This window comes from Meleagris gallopavo, chromosome 3, assembly GCF_905368555.1.
Source record: "Meleagris gallopavo chromosome 3, MGAL_WU_HG_1.1, whole genome shotgun sequence".
NCBI lineage: Eukaryota > Metazoa > Chordata > Aves > Galliformes > Phasianidae > Meleagris > Meleagris gallopavo.
Window position 1 is genome coordinate 26072714 of NC_139406.1, and position 19370 is coordinate 26092083.

Sequence of the window (19370 nt, forward strand, 5' to 3'; positions counted from 1 at the left end):
GCCACCCAGAGTACACCTGTGTGTATCATGAAGGTACTCTACCATGACAGTAATGCTAGGGGAAAGCTATCTGGTTTACTTCAGAATAAATAACTTTTCCCATGTGGAAAAGTTTGGCGATCTCTGCTGTCATCTAGCTTTCTAACACCGTGATGGTCCATTGTTGGTCCACTGCCAGCCTTTTAATGGGCATCAGGAGTCATTTACTTTCTCCCAACACTCCCTTTGTCCCAAAGATTGCTGTGGAACACAAGGAAAACCAGGGAAGTCTCTGCACACACAGATAAAGAAGACGAAGGGGAATGTCTTGATGCTGGCTGTCACTGTGGGCTAATTCCAGCTGGTGTGTGGTTCCTAGCGATAAGGATTCCACCAGACTGTTGCACAGCTTTTCCACTGTTGTACGCTCACAACATGCCTCCCCATGTACAGTGCTCCCTCCGCCCTGCTGGCAGTGCTGGGCCTGATGCACCCTAGGCTACGGCTAGCATTCCTGGCTGCCTGAGCGTACTGCTGACTGATGCTCAACGTGCTGTCGAACGAGATGCCAAGCCGCTTTCAGCAGAGCTGCTCTCCGTCAGATAAAATGGCAGCCTCGGCCTGCGGGGCGGGGTTGGACCGTTGGTGCCCGCCTCTGCTGGGAGGTGCGCCGTTAGCTTTGGAGCCGCCGCGTCGCTAAGGGGAAGCAGCGGCGTCAGCGGTGTTACAGCGGGCTGACAGCTGAGAGCCCGGCCCGAGCGTTTCTACCGCCCTGAGGCTCTCAGCACTTTAAACCGTAGGTGAGTCCCAGAATTTAGCCTGTTCAATTGGGATGGTTTATCCGTGTTACAGAAGTTTTTGAATCTGTTGTTGGCGTGTCGCCTCGTAAGTTTATTGCTTTGAAGTATGCCCTTCAATTCAAGCACTTAAAAGAAGTAGAGTCAGGTGAGCAGTAATACAGCAAATTAAAAAGAATGAGGGCTCCTGACAGAATTAGGTAGAGCAGTTTCTGACAGACTGTCATCCGAAATCTGGGGAAAAATCTCTCTGACTCCAACATGGTGTTAGAAAGTGGCATTCCTTTATTCCTTATGGTACTGGGCGACTTGAGCAGCAAGCGCACTCTTTCAGAGCTCAGGTTCTATATTTAAACAGTTAAGACATATGCATGCAGTATATAGGTCTACATATTCATCCTTTTGTCCAGGGACTTATTAATATCTATGCTAATGTCTCTTTGGGCGTGCTCAGTAGAGTCTGGGCTGGTTGAGTGCCTATCTACTTCTTCCCCATTTTCCATCATCAGCATCATCATTGAGGGCTATACTAACTTTGAGCCACTTTTCCCCAGTTTGGAAAATTTTCCATTGCTTGTTAGGCCATAACCACTTTTAAAACAACAAATGTGGAATCCAAGGAAGACGTTCTTGCACCTACTGGGTGCAAAAGATGAAAGTATTCTATTATGGCTTCTTGTGAGGCAAAATCATTGAGATGAAAGTTAAAAGTATTCTGTTATGCCCACAGTGCAAAATTACTGGGGAAAACAAGACGATGCACCCACTAAAGTTGAAATGGAAAGTTTTAGAACTATAACTCACGGACTCCTTTTGCTAAACAAATATATTGGTTCTTAAACTAATGTACTAATCCCTATTGCTGAACAAACCAACCAATATCAAGACCAATTACTGTAGTGAAATAAAACACTGTAATGATGCTTTGCCCCTAATATGAAGGAAAATAAGTTCTTACAGGCAATTTTTTTTTCCTAGGCACATGTCAGTATGTTTATGATTACGTAATAGCACCTGAGGAAGATATCTGCCTTAAGACAGTTTGGTTACACTTAGGTAACTCTATTTGGAGTCATCTCAGTAAGTCTCCTGTGTCTCTTAGCACAATTCCTTAGATTGTCTTTTTCTTCCTTATCTGCCAGTATTTTCCCCTCAAGGAGTTGTGCAGTTTCTTTTCTGGTTTTGTGTAATTGCTTATTTTTGTGCACAGGAAGCTGAGGAAAGAATATGTCTGGGAATGGCTTGATTTTTATTTTATTTTTTTAAAGGAGGGAGGGATGGAGGATTGGGTGGGGTTATTTTACAAACAGAGACCTAAAAATGGACCAGTCAGAATGCTTTTTTTGCTATTGTTGATGGATGAGAAGGAAGGGTGAGAGAAGACTTAACTGCTTTCAGTTGTCGACTATGCCTCTTGCTGCTCTTGATGCCCTAGACCTGATCTGCTGCATGAAGATGTGCAGTCCCCTGTTTTAATGGGACAGCTTGAATGATGTTTCAAATATTACATCAAGGCCTTTTCTTTTTGAATGTGGAACTCCTGAAATATCCCATGCTTTGTCCACTGGAATACGGAATCCTTGTCTTCTATCTTTGTGATGAAGTGCAGCATTTCACTTAATTTCGAGTTGGCTAGATTTGTTAGTTTCTTGACAAAGAGTCACTGACAGTTGAATTTTACCATCAATATTTTCCTTTTTGTTACTTCAGAATGATATTACCAGATGCCTGTGGAGCAGCCAGAGAAATTGACGAACTCAGAAATCCCACATCCTCCTACATCCCAGATTCCAGGTCTTGGTGATCTTGCAAAAGCTCACAATGAAGGGATGTTTGGGTGCCGTAGGAAGTGGATCAAAGATACTGATTCAGCTTACATAAGGCTAGCAAAGCAAGGAGGCCGACCTGGTGTGTTAGCTTCTGTTTGCTTGTTTTAGCAGTATTTTCTTAGGTTTTACATGAGTATGGTGGTAGAAAAAGCTTATAATCCTATCAGAAGAGTCCTCTGGGTTTTTGGAATTAAACTATGGAAAAAACTTCTGATTGAAAATGTGACCTAAGAGGTCAGCTTGTCAAGACATCCTTGCAATCTCCTGCATTTAGCTACCTGTTGGCAAAATTTGTACTTTTGTGTTATTTCCAATCTGCTTGGATGATGCCAACTGTTTAGCTGCATTTGAGATAGGTCTTTACAGTTTGTGCTAGGGTTATGTAAGTGATAGTCTGGTAAAAATGATCTTGTAACTAGAAAAGCCTTATCAGCTCAGTAGATATCTGTAAAATGCTTTTTTTCTTTTTTCTTTTTTTTTTTTTCCTAATGATACCCAGTTTGTTACAGATCTATATATATTTTGTTCCATGGGATGCTCCATGATTTTACTATTTCCTTTAGTAAAAAAGGGAAGTTGAGATACTTAGACAAATGGCATGCATGAACACTTAGAGAAGAGTGACAAATGCAGGAATATGAATTAACAAACACCAGCAGAAACATGTCAGAACATTTAGAATTAGATAAACAGGGTACCACTGAAACAGTGTTGCAAGGTTGTGTTTGCCTGCTTAACTAAGGAAGACAGATGTTTAGTAAATAAAAAACATGTGTCTTCCTGGTAAAACAGCAACCTGTGACGACAATGTATTTATAGTCGGAATAAAAGTCAGAGAAGTAGTGGCTTTTGTCTTTTCATCTTAAGACTTGTTGAAGCACTATGCTCCTGTTACAAGGAAGTCGACGCCGGTAGCATATGCTGCGCCTGACTGGTTCTTGCACCACTCCAGTCCTCCATCAACCAATGAGCCACGGTAGGTCTGCCAAGATCCTGAATAACTTCTCATGTTCTCTCTTCGTCTGTGTTGCAGAATAATGTTGTCATAAAGTGATAGATTTCGATTGCTGCTACAAACAGTTGTTAAATCTGTCTGCAGGAAGAATATTTCCACTCTACCTGATTATATGATTCACAAAGAGTTTAATGATGACCATCACAGTAGTAATTATGAGACAAGAAGAGGGCCTTTTGATTTTGATACAAAAAGTGTTTGGCAACGGGATGCTGAGGACAAAGAAAACACAGAGAAAAAAAAGGTATGATGTGAGTTGCTCTTCTTGTAGACGTGAAGACGCTTCTAACTGAACCTGTTAGTTCTTACTGAAAAGAAGTTCTAGTCCACCATGGTTTCCATATCCCAGAAGAAATTTTTATGTTGCAGCTAGAGAATGACAGTAAAACCACGTTGAAGTGCTATGGGTGTAATGTATGAACCAGAAATACAAATTTCACTTGCATTATATGGTTTGTATATTTAAGTGTGAATGAAAGGCAGGACTTAGTTTCAAAGTTCACGTGTTTTGTTTCTCTGCACTTGATTGGTGTTGAATGGAATTTTTGATCAGAGGTCTTGGGAGGAAGAAGGAAAAAGAAGGATGAAAAAGGAATGGAAAACTGATCTGAAAAAGCTCAAATTAAGAAGTTCAAGTTAAAGAGAGTGTCCTGGAAGAATCCCCACTAGCTGCCTAGAAGTTTTATCCTATGCAAAATAAGTGTAGGGCAAAGTGTGCTTAAAGCAGCTTTTCTGTGGTGATCTTGGGTTTTGTGCTGGAAACGTATCTCCCATCCTCCATCTTTCACCCTCCCCCTCTTGGCCATTTAGATGTATAAGATTTAAGTTTTTATAAAATGATCTGTAATTGTGAATGCTTCAGTTACTGTAACCCTTTGGAATATATGGAAAGACTCTTGATGTATGTAAACACCAGTAACTCTTTTCTACTTGAATACAAGTGCAGACATTGGACATTTTACAAAAGTCTTTAACCTTTGCTGAGGTGAGTAATGAGTGCAACTTCAGAATGATGTGTGCTCAAACTGTAATTTGCTGATGCCTCTTGGGAAAACCTGTTTTCTGTCAGCCTCAGAGCACTGAAAACAGGAAGTCACACTACCATGGAAGCCTTACAGAAGATCAAAACAGGAAAAAAGATTAAGTGCTCCCTTAAGAACCCATTATCTTCAGTGTTCTAGGAGTCAAATTTTGTAATAGTATGTGTAGTTCATGTCCATGTGGGGACTGGTAGAACATCTGTTTCTCTTAGTGGTGGGGTTTGAGCAAGACTATTTAGATTCATATTCATGAGCATGAGAATACCCATATGTTTTGTTTATCACTGAATACACAGTGAATAGAAGTTACATATTCAGCTCAGATTCCAAATCTGCATAGGCCGTGATGTATATTTTATAGTACTGTTTTGGAAGCAGAAATTGAATTTTGTCTATAGAGTACAAAATCCTGAACCTTACTCTTTAAGGTTAGGTGCTTAACATGTGAGATTCTACGGCACTTGTCTTAGCTTTAGCTCCCTCTGAAATAGTTGTCCCATTTCACACGACCTTTCCTGTTCCCTCCTAAGAAGTGCAGTCCTATACTTTGAAACATCACATGATTCTTCCTTCAAGCTTACATCTCCTATTTCCTTTCTTTTAGGAAAGGTTTCTCTGCCTCAGTGTTACGAGCACTTTCCTGAAAAATCTTCAAGTGAGACAATGGAACTACTCCTATCAAATAGTCTTGATTTTTACTTTTCTGACTGTATATTTTCTATAACGAAAGGTTAGATTTTCCAAAAACATCACAGACAGATTTCTAAGCAGTATTCAGTGTACACGTTTGACTGTGATGATATTGCAGTAAGAAACTACCTCAAGTAGTAAAGTGATATTGAATGTCTAAACAACATTTTTCAGTCCAGTCTAAGTCTAAGAAGACTTAGAAAAATCCCAGAGGAAGTCTGTAAGGGCAAGTGCAGAAGCATTTAAACCTCCAAGGGTACTTGCTCTACTCAGTTTGTAAAACATTGTTCCCAGAGCAAGCAGGCCCTTGCTCTGGAGATTTAAAGATTTATGTTATGTTCTTCTGAAGTGCTAGCATCTCCGTCGTATTGTATTGCAGAAGCATTTGCTTTTGTACTATGTGGACTAATATATGTGTGACCCAAGAGAGAGGGCTGTGCATGGATGGTAAATTAGTTGGAGGTGGCATCAAAGTTAGCGTCAAGCAATTGTGACACAACACTAGTAAGATCAGTATCTTGTGTCTGAAGTCATAGCTTTCAGGCATTTTGCAATCAATAAGGGACTTTTGCTATTTCTTAAGGGGTATGTTTTCTGTGGGTTGAAAGGAGTGATCCCTTTCAGTAGCTGTCCAAGTCATGCAAGCAAATAAGCATGCTTCTGATACAAGTAGGCTGAAAGTCATTGAGCAATTCACGCTTTCAATACTGTTTTCATCTTTTTAACCTCTTCCCTAAGCATCTGTTCTCACCTCTGCGTCTAGCTTGTTCCATGGCAAATTGCCTCATGTGCTGTTTCTGTAAAATGGAGACAAGCCTATCTATCTCTTTTGGATGCTGTTTTTGAGTTAATTAAGCATGCCTTATCTATTAATAAAAATAAACAGTACTAATAGAGCTTTCTGTGGTGCTTTTTTGCTTGTGGTCTTTTTACTAGAGCTGAGCTGAAGGAGCCTCTAGTTTCTGTAGTAAACATTTCTTAGCCAAACATTTAAGAAGCCTATCCCTGAAAAAAGTTGAAATCCATCTCATTGTTGATATGCAGCTGTGAAGGTTTGTTGAAGAATGAGAGTCTTTTAACTGTATCCAGGCTCACTTTATGCAACTCCTGTTGACATTATTTCCTTCCAAACAAAGGATGTGATCGAGTAATCCAGCTGTGCATTTAGTATTTGGAATATAAAGCATTTCTGTTGTACTAAATCATAACCCTTAAAGACAAATTTAATTTTCACATTTCTGATGTGTACTGTCTAGGTCTTGTTTTACCTCTGTGGTGACTGCACTTCTCTGCTGCTCCGAACAAAGGACAGGTCTGAAGAACTGCAGTATGATGTTTCTTTACATAATGTTAGCCTTGACAAAGAATATAAATACATTTTTTTTTATTTGATTGTTATTGGAATTCTCTGTCTTGAGTGAAGATGCTCTTTCCAAATTTCTGCCTTTATATATGGATATGTTTGTGTGGGTATACATACATAAGTACGTGTATATGTGTTGTATTAAAAGGACAACTCATCTCAAGTCAGCATTTTATCTCAAAGAAATTTGAAATGTAATGTGGAATTTTGTTCTTCATCATGGGAGCAAGGATTTCTCTCAGGCACTATTAGCTTTCCATGTTGGAAAGTAGTCACTGTTGTTCACCTACCACTCAAGCATGCCAAAAAGTATTGAGATGAGGGTATTTCATTATGGTTTTTCTCAGTGAAAACATTTACCTTTTCACAGTCTGATAGGACTGTAATTGCATCATAAGTTTCAAGTAGTATCACTTCAGTTTGTTCCCAATAAATCATAATTAGTGTTTCTGGAACCTGAAATTAGTAAATATGTACACATAGCTTGTAAGATGAATACTTCCAGATCTGAAATAATGCAGTTTAATGGTGAATAGAAAACAGCAGTAGCTTTTCTTGAACAGTAGGACAGTGTTTTTGAAATGTAAAGCAGAGATGCGCTGCCGCAGCAGGTAAGCACGTATGATTTTAAATTGCAGTTGTAGGCAGCTGATGCTTTTCATTTTTAATCTCTATGTTGGACAACACACCCCAGTCTTCATCCCTCACAACACCTTTGTCAGGTGTGCCAGTTCTTCAGTTCTTTAAGTTTCAATGTAATGTCAGTCTGTTTGGCTGAAATCTAGTAGTTCATCCACTAATTCTTTGCCAGATTTTGGAATTTCTCTTCTAGTAAAACTCTGGCTCAAATAAAGTCTGGAGGAACTTCATCATTGACTGAACGTGTTGGTTTATATTCACCTTCTGCTTTAAAATAAGTGAAGCTGTCTGTCCTAGGCTCCACTTGTTTCCAGAAAAGAATAAAATCCACACTTGCCAAACATTCATGGCTGCTTTTTTAACTTGTTTTTTATGATGGCTTGTTTTTGGATCAGTTGTACTCAAACATTAATTTTTGACGTTTCCTAGCAAAAGCTGCACATGGTCCTTAAAACATTTGTGGCGTGCTTATATCTGTTATGGAATTTTTTCCTCATGTATGTTTTTATATGAGTTGTTTTGTAGTTATACCATCTTGAGGATTTCCCCCCTACACTCTTTATGCAATGAAGGAAGCTGTACAGTCTTTAAAAATACTGATTTTTTTCCTCTTTTTTTTTCTCTTGAACCTCTGAATTTCTTAACCAGCTGTTAATTGAAAAATCCTAAGGAATTGTTGGGAAAATAGCACTAAATGGCTCCTTTTCTAAAATTAAGATTTCTCTAACACAGGTAAAGCTTCCAGCTATAAATGCTAAATATCCAAGCAGAACAGCAAATGTTTGTATGAACAAGGAATTCAGTGGGAAAAATAAACTTTCCTTCCCACCAATGTAAGTAGTGTGCTTATGAAATTCATTCACCTCCTAATTCTGAAACCATTTGTGCGTGCAAGTAACATTACTCTGAACTTGCAGAGAGTAGGGGTTTGTGCATGGCCTTTATGAATCCATACTGCTTCTAAACTTGCTGACTAGGACTGAACTAGTTTTATAAGCACCTAAAGCAATAGGAATTTAACTTGTAAGGCAAAGCTATTGAAAATATCTTTGCTTTAGAAAAAGTAGGCATCAAGTTGTGTAGTAAAATATTTTCATGTAGTGCTCTTTTATTGCATTCAAAGTGATGTTCTCTAGTTGTTTATACCAGTGAACAGATACAAACTATAATGTACATCATTAATTCCTTGAGCGTAGATTACAAGGATGCAGGTAGGACTACCATTTTCTGAAATCACATCAGCCATACCCGAAGAGAAGATCAGACACAGAAAAAACTATTGTAGCTGAGAATTTCCTCTATCAAAGTGTTATTGTGCTCTGTGTATCTGTTGTAGTTTCCAAGGAAATATATTGGAGCATTACTTTTGGAGCAACCTACTGATATTTACAGTTAGTTACCTATCAATTATGTAAGGCTATTCTGTGCAAAATAAATTTCCTTCCCAACTGTTTTGGTTTACTTATGCTATTATTTTCTTTTAACACGTTTTGATTTACAGGCCTGCTCAGAGAAAAGGTGAACCAGTTAACTTTAGCAAATTAATCAGCAATGGTTATGGGACAGACTGGCTTCTGCAACATATTGGATGTGGAAAAAAGATTCAAGATACATCAGAAGATAGCAAGAAGTCCCAAGGTAAAATTATTGAGAGCTTACTCATCTCAAGTGAGTTGGGATTTGAAGGTAACATCTATAGGTAGCCAGAATAATTGCAGTCTCTCCCTTTAAATAAGGTAAGACTTAGTGAGTCACCAGGCTTGACTTACAATAGTACCCTATGGCCAGCTTAGGAAATGTGCCCTCCTGTTTGTAATCAGCAAAGGTGGGGACTTTAATATATTTTTTTTTACTCTGCTGTTGTAAAAGTATGTTCTTTTCCAATCCAGGGTCTTCTGTTTGGCATATTTCTGTAAAATGGTGAAGAGAAACACCTATCTTCCTGCTTAAAGTTAAGCAGACAGTAAAACAGTTGCTATTTGTTGTGAATAGTCCTTGCCCTCTACTTTTTTTTCTGAAAATTTTGTTACAGTTTGTCATCAATACATGTGTTTATGAAATAGGTCACTTTTTATAGTAATTCATAAAAACAAATGTATCCACGTGATAAAATAACTTAGCTTTCCAATGGTTTTACCGGATTAAAAAATGATCTGGTGCTTATTTATTGTCATGCACGATAGAAGTAGCTATGAAGTACTTCTCTTCCAAAACAATTGGAAATAAAGAGTAAAGGGTAAAATAGTCCTTGAAAATCTGTCACTTATGCTTGCGTATACACTATGGATTGATGGCTTTCTTGAACTTGATATATCAGTGTGTGGAAGGCTTAGTGATCAGTGAGTTTAGTTTCTTTGAGACTTGGAGCCCCCTGAATAAACTTTTTTGTCTTCCATTCATATTAAAAACAATATATCTGCAGTAATTTTGCTTAATACATAAACATGAATATATATGTAAAAATTACGTATATATTGCACCTCAAATACTATGTTCAGTTTTGGGCTTTTCACTGCAAGAATACACTGAATTTCTGGAATGTATTCAGAGGAGAGCAATGCAGCTGGTGAAGGGACTGGAAAGCAAGACACATGGCAAGAAACTGAAGGAAAAGAGGTTGCTTAGTCTAGAGAAGAGGCTGAGGGAGACCCCATTGCTCTCTGCAGCTACCTGAAAGAAGGTTGTAGTGAGGTGTGCGTTAGTCTCTTTTCTCAGGTGATAAGTGGTAGGACTCAAGGAAACAGCCTGAAGTTTGTGCCAGGGGAGCACAAAGTTTTCCTTCTTCATGGAGAGGATGGTTAGAGACTGGCTGCCCAAATGGGTGGTGGAGTCAGTGTCTCTGGAACTATTTAAGAAACGTGTAGATGTGGTGCTTAGGGACATGGTTTAGTGCTGCACTTGGTAGTGTTATACAATCATTGGACTTCATGATCTCAGAGGTCTTTTCCAAGCTAGATAATTCTATGATTCTGTATTTCTTTGTGCTACTGTTTAGATGAAAAGCTGCTACAAAACTAGTGGATGAAGTCAGATCTCAGTCTGGACCTGACATTGGGTATGTAACTTGAGAAGCTGCTTTTAAACTCATCTTGCATATCCAATCTCTAAGCACATAAAGTTGCTGTACTGGGAGGAATAAAGACCTAACGTTATAGAGACGTAAAGTGATCTTTCTTAGCATTAATGCAAACCTTGAATATTTCCTCTTTCTGTCTTGAGATTCAATGTAACATTTTTGCATACTGATGCTTTTCCTACTGAATTTTGCCATTAACTGTGAGTAAGGACTTGGGATTTTTGAAACCTGCAAATTCATTCACTTTGTGACAATTGATTTGCTTATTGCGGAGCATGCCTTAAATTGAACACCTGGGATATAAAAAAAAAACTGAAGATTTTTGCAGTAATGATGATACTGGTTTGGTTGTAACACACAGAATAAAATGATGGATATGCTGTAAAGACTGATGAAAAGTCAGTATGCTATATATTTTGACATATAGATATTTGATATTTTCAGGGTGTTCTTGTTCTTCTCTCCTCCCCCTCCCCCCCAGCAAACTAAAAAAAATACTGCCATGATTTTTCAGTCCTTTTCTTATTTCAATGTAAAGAGAGGGTTCTTAATGCTTTTAAAAGTATGGTTTCTTCCAGTCATGTATCTCAATTCAGTTTTGATGTTATTCTCTTCATGTCTTCAGGTGTGCACTGGAGGAAGTGCTTTTAATTTCTTCACACCTGAGTATTTTTATCTGCTTATTCCAAGTAATCAACACATGAGCATCTTGCAGTTTATATTTGAGGTGAAGCTTTTTCTGTTGTCTGCTTCATAGTATAAGTCCAAGACACGTCAGACAGGAGAGATAAACCACTGCATATAGAAATCCATAATTCATTTGTGTTGTTATAGTTTTGCATCATACTGCAAACTTTGCATGTAGCTTGTCTATGTTCTTAGGTTAAAGTACAGAAATTTATATGTAGTTTGAGAGTGAGAGAAAGTGAATGTTAGTTGACCTTTTTATTCTTAAGGTTGAAGTTAGATTAAAATACTTTAATCTGTTTTTATTGCAGATTCAGAGCCATCACAATCTGAATCAGCACCTGCAAGCAGTGAATTGAAACCAGAATTTCAGGAGTGTAAACAGTAATTAGAAAGGCTATTGGGGAAAGTAAGGTATTATATAGCTTATGATAAAGTCCCCTACTTACTGTTTACATCTTTGCTTGATTACTTTTATCTTATTAGCTTATATTTATAGTTGAACTCATTCCTGATTGTAGTTCAGCTGATTTATAACATAAACGAACATTGTTGTGCTCAATTACAGCAAACTTTAAAGAAAAGCTGCCAGTACATATACCTAGACTTTTTTCCTTAATATATATAAAGAAAAACTGAAGTTCTCTTCTACACCAGACTTGTTGGCATTTCCTTTAATGGACTAATCTTAAAGGAGATGCATCAATAGGCTAACAGTGGCATGGGCTAAGTTACGCATATTTACATGTTCAGCCTTTTAAGTTAAAAATGTGTATTTATCCTGAATTCTGAATGCAGCAGACATATTATGCTAGATACTTGTTTACTCAAAGCAATAAAACAATTTGTACTTTGAAACAACAATGTATCTAAATTATTTAAGGATTCTGAAATACACATATTGACATGTTAACACTTTTGTCTGCTTGAACTAGAATATAACCTTAAATTCTATGAAAAATTAAATGCTTTATAATAAAAACCATTATAAAATTGATCCAGTTTCAGTAACATATTTTTGCTTATGCTATAAAAAGTAAAGTTTTTCGTAAATGAAATTGTACTTTTATGTTTTTGAGTGCACTCATTACATTGTATGCCTCCAAATCCAAGAGCTGAAAATTTTAAAATGTTTTACTGAAATTACATTTATCTGAACAGTGCATGGAATAAAGCAGTTGGGTTGGAAGGAAAGCATGCTACTGAGAGCATTGTACAAATTCCTCTTGAGCACTAACAGGCATGGGACCTCAACCCTTGGGAAGCTTGCTTGTGTTTGACCATCTTCTTGGTAAAGATGTTTTTCCTCATGTTTTGTGCCTCCTTCCGTTGGTGACCAGTGAGGATGGACTGGCACTTCCTTTTCCACTTCCCCTCCTCATGAAGCTGTAGAAACCAGTGAGGTTGTCTGTCGTCTTTTCTCCAGGCTAGGCAAACCCAGTGTCCTCATGCACTCCTCATGGGATGTGGCTTTCAGCCTTTTCACAAGCGTTGCACTGGTCTGGATGCTTCCAAGGACCTTAACATTCTTTTTACATTGTGGAGCCCAGAGGTGCACACAGTACTCAAGATGAAGCCATACCAATGCTAAAGAAAGAAAGGAAAAACATATGAAAATGGCTTAATGCACAGTTACTGGCTAGTTGGCAAAATTTCCAAATGTGAAAAGAAAAAGTTTAAAGTACATGAAGCTTCATCTGAGATGGGGAAATAAAAGAAACACTATTTTAAGTTAGTTTTAACTTAATCCACAGAACAATTATTATTTGTGTTCAGACATATTGAAACCTTTAATTTTAGTCCTATAGCAGAGTTTTTAATATAATTTTCTAGGCTACAGTACCAGGGGATGTCAGAACTGGAGCTTATTGTGTTGAAACCTTACCAGTAGAAAAACTCTCTTGTCATTATAGAAGGGCACTAAGGAATAAGTCTGTGAAGAAACTGTGTATGCATAACAGGCAAATTGTTAATACCCTTGGGATTTCAACTATGTATATATTTATTTTCTCACAAAAGGCAATATTCACCAGTAGTTGCTTAATGTTCTGGGAAAAATAAGCACCATTTCATTATTTTTTTTTCAGAATTATTGAGTCATATGAATATGCTTACTCTAGCAATTCAGTTGTGTTCACTTAGCGCAGCCTTTGGTTACTATTTTTATTTTTATCGCCTATAAAAATGTATTATGAAGCTGGGCTTCTTGTTCCCATCAGTGGTAAACTGCAACATTAAAAAGAATACAGCTTGAGAATCTTTGTAGCATAATTTAACTTATTACTGCTTTTCAGTCATACTTTGATATTCCAGTTCTAGGAGAAACTTTTTTTTTTTTACAGATACTGCTTTCAGTTAACTCATTAGAAATGCTTTACTGCTTAAAAATGTAAAAGAAAGGAGAAATGGGGAGATTAAACTCTTGTATTAAATTGCTTAACAGTGAGGCAGCAAAATCTTTTCTAATCCCCATCAGTTGAGTAAGAAATTTTATTTCTTCTTAAAAATATATTGAATTCATTTCAGTTTTTTTTCTCTTGAAAGCTTTCTGTAAGGTGGTTAGTACAAATTTACTTAAAGTTGGAGACCATAATATCATGAAGAAATAAGAGCATGGGTATTTAAAAGTATTGACAAACTTATAGATCTCCTGCTCATGTGAACTTAAAGGTACTTGCTGAATCAAAGCCTGCAAAATCAATTCCATAAAGTAAGAATTCCTGTGAGAGCATTCATAACTCTGGTACTGCTGACCTGAAGGTGAGAATTCCAACCATCCTTTTCTTTGGTATGGTCTCCTTTTTTTGTTAGGTCTGTACAAAGTTTCCTAAAGTAATTTTATTGCCTTGCAGAGTTTGATGTATAATCCCTCTTCACTAATCTTGAATGAATTTCCTCTGTATTGGAGTTCTTGTCCAAAACTGTCCGCATTTGGTGTCTATTAGGGTGGTGAGGCCCTGGCACAGCTGCCCGTAGAAGCTGTGATGCCCCATCCCTGGAAGCGCGCAAGGCCAGGTTGGATGGGGCCCTGGGCAGCTGAGCTGGTGGGTGGCAGCCCTGCCCAAGGCATGGGGTTGGGGCTGGGTGATCTTCAAGGAGCTGCTCTATGGTTCTGTGATTTCAAATTTTTTTTTTTAAGAACTTGTTAGAGGCAGAACAGCCAAGATCCTAACTTGGTAACTCAGCACTATTCAAATGCTTTACTGTAGTTGTGTTCTTAGTAGTTTGTATTTCGGTAGTTTTTCTTTTAAAAGTGTAAGCCATATCCTATTTTAAAAATGATCTCTTCTTATCTTGCATCCCATTAGGTATTGCCCAGAGAACATTCCTTAAATTCTCAGAAGTTTCCTTAGTGTGCTGTTAATGTATACTCAGCTTTCCTTAGTCAGGCTAAAGAGGAGTTTGCTATGTACAGTCAGCCAACTGAATCTTCACAGATCAGTTTGAATACCATGAGTTAAAATATTAACGGCCTGAAGTGCTGTTGGAGGCTAAGATTTCTTCTTATAAAAGCAGGTGGCAAGCCCTGGAATTTGTGTTCGCGTGTTCAGAATAATGGAAATCTGCAGCAACAACAAAATTCACAAGTTCTTCAATAAGCATCAAATAAAAGTAGTGTAATGAATCAGAAAGTTCCAGATGAGTTCACAGGTGAAGTTTTCTCAGATTCACCTTATTTCACTAATTATGTTATTTTGTTTGCTTTACAGTCAACACAGTCACGCAATGGCTAAGTTTTCCAAGTCATCAGCAGTTGCATTTAATAGCAGTTATTAATTTTGGAAGAGTTTTCAGAAGCTGCTGATGTAAAAAGCTGGGCGCTCACTCACAAAAATCTAGCATTACTTGTTCTAAATGCTGGAACGTTTACTTAGCAGTATTGTGCTTTATCTCTGAGCTGAATATCTTTAATAAGTGACAATTTTTTTTGTACTGATTGCTTTGCAAGACCTAAAATAAAACAAAAGTGCAATTACATTTTCTGAATTACATCCAAGTGTACTGAATATGTGAATACTTTTAATTCCGGATTGAGATTTAAAAGTAATTTGGCAGTTTAGATAAGAATAACTTTCCTTTTACATGCAGCCACTTAACTGTAGGAACATCATTGTAAAGTGACTGAATATATACATCATCTTATTTCTTCCATCTTTTTAGACTAGCTTAAATATAAACCCATTTATTTTGCACTGCAATGAAAAAAATAAAAAATTGGTTCATTCATTTCTTAAGCATCTGTAATGTCACTGATTTCAGCATATCTGTTTCTTGAAAACTTGTGTCTGCATTGAACATGCAGATTTCAGTTGAAAAAGATGCAGAATTAAACCGGTAGAATTACGCCCATCATGGGTGTTAAAGACTGAGGCAAAGCCAATACTATCTCTGTTTACTGTTAACATAATTTTTAGAAGCTCTTTTTGTTGTCCACTACTGTACTGGCCAGCTTCAACTCCAATGTAGCTTAGTCTAGGCTGCACAGATTTTCTCCTTACAATGGCAGATGGCATCTCCCTAGTCTTCTGACCTTGCTGCCAGCAGTCATGCACTTTCTTTTGCTACCTAAGTTCTAGAAGAACGCTATTCATCCAGGCAAGCCTTCTGTCCTGCCTGCTTGTCTTCCAACACTTTGGAATTGCCTGTTCTCTCAAGAGTGTTGTAATTAAAAAGTGAGAAGCTGTGGGAATCCTTCTTTGTTTTTTTTTTTTTTGGCTCAAAGCTTGCTTCCTGAGGTATTTCTTGTGATAAGACTGACTTGTCTAGAAGATGAGTGATGGGTGTTGCTGTGTGGCAATCAACATCACTCTGAGGACAATTTTAGCTGTTTGTCTTTGGAAGATAATAGTGCTCAGGACAGTTTACTGGCAGAAGATGTAGCCTGTGACCAAATAACTCCTGTTTGCTCTGGGAGACTTGAGGGTAATACCATTGTATCCTGTGAAGGCAAGATACAAGTTGGCATCTCCCTGCTCCCTCTTATCTGCTGGCAAGGCCAGGAAGCTAGGAACAAAGGAGTTTCCTGCTGAGATCCCAGAGCCAGAAGCTGCTACTCCAAGGAGAGCTGACTTGACCACTTTGAAAGCATTGAAAAGGGGCCGTCATCGCCATGGTCACTGTTGTTGCATCATTGTCAACAGAACAGCAATGCCTGACGACTCACCACTACTGAAGATCAATGACTGAACTACGAACCACACTGGATCCATGGTGGTGACTTTCTCCCTCTTGCTGCCTACAAAGACTACTTGCTTCTTCTTTTCTATCTTTTCTATTGCCCTCCTTCCCTTCCCCATTACCATAATTCATAATAATGTCCGTCCTCCCTTTCCCCCATCTCCCTAATTAAGATTTATAATAAACCTGTCAGACCAACATTTGAGCTGTTGTTTCTTAATCTCACGTCGGTTATATAATATTAAAAGAACTTTATCTCCCTCCTATAAATCAAGCGAGACAGAAGCATTGATGGGCCCCAAAGCCTTCAAAAGCTATTTCTCAGGGATTTCACTAACTAGTTCCCTGAGGAACCTGAAATCTGCTCTCCTTATATCCAAAGCTGAAGTTGTGGTGGCAGTTTTTCTCCTATCTCTAAAGCTTTAAAGATCAACTGCTTCATGATCACTGTGACTAAGGCTTTCTACAATCACTGCTCCATTTGTGAGACCCTCTCTCTTTACAAGAAACAAACCTATGTAAGTTACTCTGAAAGTAAATCCTCCTGTTTATTTCTGTGGAAACTATAACAGATAGAAAGAGCACTATTTTATAGAGCAAATTCTAAGCTACAAAGCACTATTTTTCAACACAGTCTCCGCCCTTAACTATGCATTTTAATCAGTGATGATCAAGAGTCTGCATGCTGCTGTTGTAAAATTCTGCACCAGTGGAAGTGATCTGCTGTTGCCACTGCTGAAATGCACCTCCCACCACCTCCCTGTATTCATATCTGCTGTATGTTCTCCATAAGCATTCAGCAAGTGTCAGTGAATGTCAGTGGGTGCTATTTTTTCTGTGTGGAGGAATTTGATGACACACCTTTGCTTCATATGCACTTCCTTGTCAGACTCCATTCTATCAGACTGCCCCTCCGTTGCCATCTGTCACACAGCAATAAAATGTAATATAATATTGGCAGAAAAGTTCAACCTCTACTGTCATCAACATCAACATCTGCCTCTGACATCATGGGGCAACACCTTAAGTAGAATGCATTACTTTCAGAGCAGTCTCTCATAAGAACAAGGGTGGTTTGATCTAGAAGTCTTGCATAGTTCCTTAAAGAATAATTCATCAGTGTTGTCATCCTTGCTGGGCGGTCCATAGTAGACTCGCCCAGTGACATCTGCTTTATTTGTTTGTCCCTTAATTGTTAACCAGAGGCTCTCAACTGTGTCATCACCAACTATGAGCTCTGTAACCAGCTCCTCTCTCACACACAGCACCAGCCCCTGCCTTGCCTGTCCCTGCTGAAGGCTCAGAATGACACACAAGTCATCCGTCATGACATGGGACTCTTCCCACCAGGTTTCACTTATGCCAGTGATGTTGTTGGAACTGAGCCAAGGCTTCTAGCTCCTCTTGCTTGTTCCTCATGCTACGTGCATTCACGTAGAAACATTTCAAATATGCTTTGTTGAACCCAGCACCTTTTGGAACAGACTGAAGGATCTCACTACCACACTCTTGAAGTTTGGCATGTGATCCCATAGCTCATCACTGCCAAGCCTAGTTTTATCCTTTTCCCTCTTCAAATGTAGTTTAAAACCCCAGTAACTTCTGTGCAAGAATCCTTTTCCTCCTTCTGAGAAAGGTACATCCAGTCAGGTCCTTGCAGACCTGGTGTTGCATAGACCATACTGTGAAGAGAAAAACCTCAAATTCTGTTGGTTACACCAGTGCTGAAGCCACACATGTTTCAGCTAGGTCTGCCTGTTCAGTATTGTTCTCTTTTACTGAAAGGGTAAAGGAAAATACTACCCGCCCCCCATTGCTTTAGACAGTTGCCACAAGGCCCCAAACTCCCTTTGGATTGCCCTGAGACTTCTTGTACTTCCTTTGCTGACATGGAAAACTAATAATAGTCAGAGGGCTGTACTAGGCTAGTGAGTTTTCTAGTGATGTCTCTTACCTGGGCCCCAGGAAGGCAGCAAACTTCCCTATGGGTTTGGTCTGGTCAGCATATCAAGCCTTCTATTTTCCTCAGAAGGGAGATGCCTATGACAACAACCCTTCTTTTCTTCATGACAGAGGTGGTTGTGATGTAGGGGACAGGCTAACTTGCCCTGGGTGACCCCTCCAGCCTGGGTGGACCTTCATCTATACCACTGTTTGCCTGTCCATCAAGTTCCTGAGCCTCATATCTGTTGTGTAAAGGCATCTCGGAGTGTGGGGTAGGCAGGGAGGGGATTCACCTGCTGCCCTCAGCAGAAACCTTCTATCTTTACCTTCTGTTTTTTCTTCTATCTGCTTCTGTCTCCTCCTGTATCTCAAGTTCCCTCCTTCTACCTGGTGATAAGAGGTCAGGGAATCCCTTGTTTCCTGCATCATGGCTGGACACATCACTGCCACATCTTGGAGCTGGTGCTCTTCACAGTATTTTTATCAATGTCATAGGACTGAGTGCACCTTCGGCAGGTTTGCTGATGACACCAAGCTGAGCGGTGCAGCTGACACAACAGAAGGAAGGGATGCTACCCAAAGGTACCTGGACATGCTTGAAATGTGGGCCCACGTGAACATAATGAAGTTCAACAAGACCAAGTGCAAGATGTTGCACTTGGGTCGAGGCAATCCCAGATATGAGTACAGGCTGGGAGAAGAACTAATTGGGAGCGGACCTGTGGAAATGAACTTGGGGGTTCTGGTGGATGAAAAGCTGGGGATGAGCCCGCAGTGTGCACCTGCAGTCTGGAAGGCTGACTGGGCTGCACCAAAAGGGGGGTGAGGGGGCAGTAGGGGGAGCAGTAGGGAGGGGATTGTCTCTACTATGCTGTGCCCTTGTGAGGTTCCATCTGGAGTACTGCATCCAGGTCTGGGGCCTCAGAACAAGAAGTGGAACAGAATGTGAGTGAGTCCAGAGGAGGGCCATAAGGATAATCGGAGAGCTGGAGCATCTCTCTTATGAAGAAAGGCTGAGGGTGCTGAACCCGCAGCCTCGAGGCAGCGAGCCGAGGAACAGCTGCAGGACACCTCGGCCACCGCCGCACACCGCTCAGCCGGCCCCGAACCCCGCTAAGCCGGCGCGCAGGGAG

The 19370-nt window shown here is 39.3% G+C and overlaps 1 protein-coding gene across 7 annotated transcripts; it reads left to right on the plus strand.

Moving 5' to 3' along the window:
• Positions 1-654: 654 nt before the first annotated feature.
• Positions 655-16493, plus strand: C3H7orf57 (chromosome 3 C7orf57 homolog). 7 transcript variants are annotated; one of them, XM_010708533.4, is made up of 9 exons: positions 655-779; positions 1755-1856; positions 2487-2684; positions 3473-3581; positions 3705-3864; positions 8085-8185; positions 8854-8990; positions 10348-10407; positions 11427-16493. In XM_010708533.4, the coding sequence occupies exons 3-8, from the start codon at positions 2501-2503 to the stop codon at positions 10368-10370; spliced, it is 714 nt and encodes a 237-aa protein (XP_010706835.1). In that variant the 5' UTR covers positions 655-779; positions 1755-1856; positions 2487-2500; the 3' UTR covers positions 10371-10407; positions 11427-16493. The 7 variants fall into 7 exon arrangements, with proteins under 7 accessions (XP_010706835.1, XP_085076606.1, XP_019469388.1 ...); XM_085220480.1 differs by lacking the exon at positions 10348-10407; XM_019613843.3 differs by lacking the exon at positions 10348-10407 and having other exon boundaries at positions 2487-2570.
• Positions 16494-19370: the final 2877 nt, after the last annotated feature.